The following is a 6,019-nucleotide window of genomic DNA, read 5'->3' as shown; positions in this document are numbered from 1 at the left end:
CGGAGAGATGGCTCAGTGGTTAAGAGCACTGACTGCTCTTGTAAAGGTCCTGAGTTCAATTCCCAGCAACCACATGATGGCTCACAACCATCCATAATGAGATCTGATGCCCTCTTCTGGTGTGTCTGAAGACAGCTACAGTGTACTTACATATAATAATAAATAAATCTTTAAAAAAAATAATAGTGATTTCTAGGTCAGTCTGGCAACAAAGTAAGACCTGGTTTCAAAAAACTAAGTGTTGTACATTTTTAAATAAAAGTGATATCTGTTGGGTTTGGGGGGTACGTAGGAGATTAGTTTTAAATTATTTAAAAAGTGTCAGTTATTTTTCTACCTCATATAATAAAGTACCAGGCTGGCACGGAGGCTCAACAGGTGAGGTGCAGGCTGTCAAGGCTGACAGTATGAGTTTGATTCCTGTGACTCAATGCAGAAGAGAAAACCAACTTCCTCCACTTGTCCTTTGACCTCCATACATGTGCAGAGACATGCCAAGTGCAAACACACACACTCTCTAAATACATACATGCATGCATAAATATATCCATAGATACATTAATTAGTTAATAAATAATGCCTTTTAAAGTATCGTTCACAATAGTTGTAAAATACCGGGCTGGAGAGACGGTTCAGCAGTTCAGAGCACTTGTGGCTCTTATGGAAGACCCACGCTCAGTTCCCATATGGCAGCTCACACCCACCCATGACCTCAGGGCAGTCAACGTCCTCTTCGGGCCTCCACAGGCAGCAAGCACTCACAAGGTATACAGATACACTTGCAGGCATACATACACTCATATAACGTGAAATCAATAGATTTAAACAAACAAATTTTAAATATTTATAAAAAGCACTTTTAAAACCAAACAAATGTATCACTCGCTGGCAGAGGCTGAGTTGACACTTTTGAGTTTACCCCAATCTTTGCCAAGTTCCCAACTACGTAACACTGGAGAACTCTCTTTATCTTCACTTTCTATCGTCCTTGGGTTCCAGCCAAACCTCTATCTGCTTCTCATAGACTAAGGGAAGCAGTCATTGATGAGCTGTTAGCATGTTGCAGTGGTACAGTATTTAGTGCAACGCTGAGTGCAGAGTTCTGGGCCTTTCACCAGCCTCATAAACAATTTCAGAAATCGTCCCAGATGACCTGAATCTCTGCACTCCACTCCGGTAGGTTAAAGATTGTCAGAGGAAAGCAAGAAGCCCACTCCACTGCCTCGGGCCATGCCTCCCTGGCTGAGGAGGCTGTGTGCCCTTCAGTCTAGTTCCTAGATGGCCTGCAGATGAGTGTTGAGTGAACCCGGAAGAAATAAACACAGCCCTACTAGGCAACAGTGTGTTCCTAATTACCAGTCTCTGAGAATAAGATAACTTATTGTCAGAGATGACGAGAGCTGACCAGACTTAAGAAAGAGAGGCTGGGTCTGGTGGTACATACCCATAATTCCCTGTTCTGAGAAGTGGAGGGAGGAGCGTCCGGCAGTCAAGGCCTGTCCCCCTAACAGATTCAAAGCCAGCCATGAACTACATAAACAGAAAGAAGGAAGGGGGCAAGGGAAGGAACATGGGCATAGGATGCCTTTCCTAGCAGAGTGAAATATGTCTCAATCAGACTGTGGCTCTAAGGAGCTAATGGCTGGCTCTGGCTTCCTTTCTGTAGGACTCAGAAGAGGAGGAAAATGAGCTGGAAGCTCTCAGCAGGAAGCTGATGCTTGCACAGCCTTATGTGCCCGTGGAGTTCGCTGACTTCAGTGTTTACAATGCCAGCTTGGAGAACAGGGAGTGGTCGCCTTCTAAGGCGGACCTGACAGACTCGAGAGCCTTGGAGAAAGCAGTGTCTCGTAGCCCTACCACCAGCAGCCTCACCAGTGGCTACTTCTCCCACAGTGCCTCCAATGCCACTCTGTCTGACATGGCAGTCCCCTCCAGCGACAGCTCAGACCAGCTTGCTGTCTCCACAAAGGAGCTCGAGTGCGCCGAGTCCCCAGGACCATCACTTGCACCTGATGTCAGACCAGCTTCGAATCAGGAGCTTACAGAAGTAGGAAGAGGCTCAGGGAAGGATGAGACAATCGCTGTGCCGCTGGAGGAAAACAGTGCCTTACCCAAGGGGACCCCGTCACCCCAGAGCATCCCTGAGGAAAATTCCAGAATGCCATGCAGGACTGCTTCATGTTCAGAACTGGATGTTGGCCCCAGCAAAGATGGCCACCAAGCCAGAGAATTCTGCCCAGGAGAGGTGACAATAGAACACACTACAAACATTTTGGAGGACCATTCCTTCACAGAGTTCATGGGTGTGTCTGACGGCAAAGACTTCGACGGTTTGGCAGATTGTTCTGTAGGGGAGCCCTCCAGGAGGAGGGATCTAGCAAATGAAACAGACCATAAAGGTATCCCAGAAGGACCTCCAGATGCTGACCGGCTGCATCCCAAGATAGAGAACGACCAGGTAATCACTCCCAGAGGCAGCCGTTTTCGGTCCCGCTTTCTCAGTGAGCACAGCTCGCCAGACACCAGCCCACCAGAAACTTCTCATCACAGTGAGATTTGCAGGAGAGCTTCCTCTGATGTCTGTAGTTAGCAAACCGGTCCGCTGCAGAGCAAGCTCAGCCGTGCTGCTTAGCTGCTGGGGGAGAACGGCTCTGCTGGGGGAGTCACGGCAGACGCATAGCTGTTGGCTTTTGTTGTTGCTGCTGCTTTCCTTGGAATATGGGTCCGTTGACAGAGGAGTCGGTGTGAGACTCAGGTGGATGAGGAGCGGTTGGTCCTCCCTGGTGTTTGATTTTTTGGCTAACTCAAAGCAGTCTGGTCTAGCATCTACCATATTTTATCAACTCGTGGTTCCTCTGCTTATTATAGGCTCCATTAGTTTTATATCACAAGGACCTGAGTTCAGGTCTACCATGCCCACGTAAAAGCCACACATAGTGGTTTGCCTCTGGCGCTCCAGTTCTTGTCAGGGAGGCGGAGGAGAGCAGAGAGACGCATTGGACTTAGGGCCTCTTGAATGCCAGGCAACCACTCTACCCATAAGCTACAACTCCCTCGGCCATATGTTGATTTTAAGAAGTTGCCTTGAAGGACTGGAGAGATGGCTCAGCAGTTAAGAGCACTGACTCTTTCAGAGGTCCTGAGTTCAAATCCCAGCAACAACATGGTAGCTCACAACTATCCATAATAAGATCTGATGGCCTCTTTTGGGGTGTCTGAAGGCAGCTATAGTGTACTTACATAAAATAAATAAATAATTTTTTTTAATTAAAAAAAAAAAAGAAGTTGTCTTGACACTACAAGTCTATCTGAGAGCTGGTGACATGGCTGAGGGTAAAAACTCCTGATCTCTAAACATGAGTGTTGGAGCTTGAATCCCCAGCACCCATAAAAAAGCTGGGTATGGCCACATGGGGCCTTAATCCCAGTGTTGACAGGGAGAGACTGGATGTCCCTGGAGTTTGCTGGCCAGCTGACCTGTCTGAACTGGTGAGCTTCAAGTTCACCTCTTAAGGCCTGGGGGTCAGTGTCCTCCTCTGGCTTCCTCATGCCCAGGCACAGGAAGAACACATGCATATATACATATATACTGCAAAGACTCATACACAATAATAGCTGTGTGAAGGGCTAAGAGTGGAGCTCCCCAGGTATAGTGTTTGCCTAGCATGCATGAGGTCTGAGGTTCAGTTCCAAGCACTTGAGGGAAACAAAGGAAATCAGAAGTCAATTTGGAAACGTCTTCTACGGTTTTCTTTTTAATCCTGGAAGGACTCAGAACAAGGGTTACTTCCCACAGAAGTCCCACCCACTCTCTGAGATTCCATAATGAATTCAGTCTGGTCTGACCCTTCAGAAAGGCCCCTGGAAGGTGGGCCCTATATGGGGGTGGAGGGGTGGGGACATGGGGACCAGGAGCTTGGACTCACTGATCTCTGTATTCCAGGAAGCCACAGCCACTCGGTAAGGGACAGCCATGCCTCTCCAGGTCACAGCTCGGCAGCTTCGTTCATCAATCCCACCCTGGGACAGTCTGTGCTCCATCTTCAGACAGCTGTGACCCAGCTCGATCTCAGACCAGCATAGGGGAGCCCTGCACTTCCCCTCCCCAGCGGGAGAAGCAGCACTTTGTCCCATGGCGAATCACAGCCCCCTGCTCTTTCCAGAAAGGAAGAGAATCTCGGCTTACCTACGTGGCAGTATTTTCGTTAGCACTTCGTACAAGCCCCCTCTGTGCAAAGACCTCCACAGACTCAAACTTTATTCTTGTACATTTTTAACAGTTCTTCCTGCAGACTCTGGAGTCAGTGCTCTGATCTCTTTTTATAAATAATATATATATTATGTATATGAATTGTGTATCTACGGTATGTCTGTCCGGAGACACATCTGCACACTGAAAGGCAGATAGATGATTTGTGGAAAATCCCAAGGTACTGGACTTTGTTACAAAGCGACCCAGATGACTGCTTTGATAGGAGCAGATGAGAAGCATATCTTATGTTCTGTGAGAATGAGGCTCTGAATCCCTCTTTATAGAAAAGGCTACAGGCACTGTTCTTTATAACCAAAGAACTTCCAGGAGGCTGAACGTCTTTGCTGTCCACTCTTGTTTTGTGTGAGTATATAATCTCACTCCAGTCTGGTGCCATACTTCCCTTGGCTACCAAGCCACGTGCTGCCCTTGGTCCCTGTCCCCTTTCCTAAGCACACTGAGAAATCGCACAGCTGTAACCTCCAGTCTTCCACATAGCCTGGTACCTACTGACTTGATATTGACCATTGACATGGTTGGGTGGCTGGGACTCCTACTCCACCCTAGCAGTTCCCACATCCTGTCCACCTATCCAAGCAGGTGGAGTGCACAGGGAAGTGTTACTACACGCAACGCAGCGATGTACCAAGAGCTGGGGTACAGCCTTGCTGGCAGCTTCTTTATCAGTCTGTTTCAGGTCGCTAGATTCTCTTGTGGTGTGGGTTTGCTGTTTTTGCCTGGCTCTGGAAAAATGCTGAAGAGAAGGACTAAGCTATCAAGTTCGTAGGTTTACACGTCACCTGTCTGAGGGGGATTAAACATCGGACTGCTCCGTTGTCATTTTTTTTCCCTTTTTGGTTTTCAAAGTATCCTGCAAGGAGAGACATTGTAGGATTGTGGTGTGGAAAATTTTACAAATATATTTTATGTCCTTACTCTGTAGATGCCTGTACAATGGACCTCTATGTACAGCTACACATGTGTTGTGAGGAAGTGAGAGAGCATGTGTGCAGTCTGCTGTACTTTTCTGTTTTTTAAGTTCTTAGCATTGGCGAGGGAGATATGGGAGATTCTATTGACAAGCTGCTGTTTTGTGTGTATAGTGAGCTGACCGGTAGTATTTTACTATCATCTGTTTAAAACAAAAACTGTAATTTATATTCCCTATCAACTTTATTGTATTTAATTGGTACAGATTTGTGTGTGTTTTAGAATACAAACTGTCTAATTCAGAGTCCAAAGTGTTGACCGTCTGTTCTTAATAATGCTACCATGGGGTGGGATCAGAACTCAGTGGCTAAACGGAAAGGAAAGGAAAGGAAAGGAAAGGAAAGGAAAGGAAAGGAAAGGAAAGGAAAGGAAAGNAGGAAAGGAAAGGAAAGGAAAGGAAAGGAAAGGAAAGGAAAGGAAAGGAAAGGAAAGGAAAGGAAAGGAAAGGAAAGGAAAGGAAAGGAAAGTGAGAAAGCAAGCCAGCCAGCCTAGTATGGTGGTACATGCAGAGAGGTGGATCATAAGGCTCATGGGCCAGCAAGCTTAGTCTACTCAGTGAATCCCAGACCTGTGAGAGAGTCTGTCTCAAAAATCAAAGTGAGCAATGTCTGAGGAATGATATGACATTGTCCTGTAGGCTGCATACCCTCACATGACCATTAGGTTCAGGTCCAGTTCACTGTCTTTGTGTGCATATATACACCTATGCTGTGAAAAAGCCTGCTAACATTTATCAATTTATTAAGGGCTTCATGTCAGCCAGGCACTGCCCTGGGT

At 46.8% G+C, this 6,019-nt stretch overlaps 1 protein-coding gene across 3 annotated transcripts in view; it reads left to right on the top strand.

Moving 5' to 3' along the window:
* Nucleotides 1-5,562, top strand: part of Kif13a (kinesin family member 13A) — a 181,939-nt gene extending 176,377 nt beyond the window's left edge. For 2 of the 3 annotated variants that reach the window (XM_029468210.1, XM_021179807.2), the window contains exons 39-40: nt 1,667-2,458; nt 3,944-5,562. In XM_029468210.1, the coding sequence (XP_029324070.1) occupies nt 1,667-2,458; nt 3,944-3,964 (813 nt within the window). In that variant the 3' untranslated portion in view covers nt 3,965-5,562. The remainder of the gene's footprint in view (nt 1-1,666; nt 2,459-3,943) is intronic. The other variant, XM_029468211.1, reaches the window with a different exon arrangement.
* Nucleotides 5,563-6,019: the final 457 nt, after the last annotated feature.

This window comes from Mus caroli, chromosome 13 (assembly GCF_900094665.2).
Source record: "Mus caroli chromosome 13, CAROLI_EIJ_v1.1, whole genome shotgun sequence".
Lineage (NCBI taxonomy): Eukaryota > Metazoa > Chordata > Mammalia > Rodentia > Muridae > Mus > Mus caroli.
This window is presented reverse-complemented; position numbering and strand designations above follow the sequence as displayed.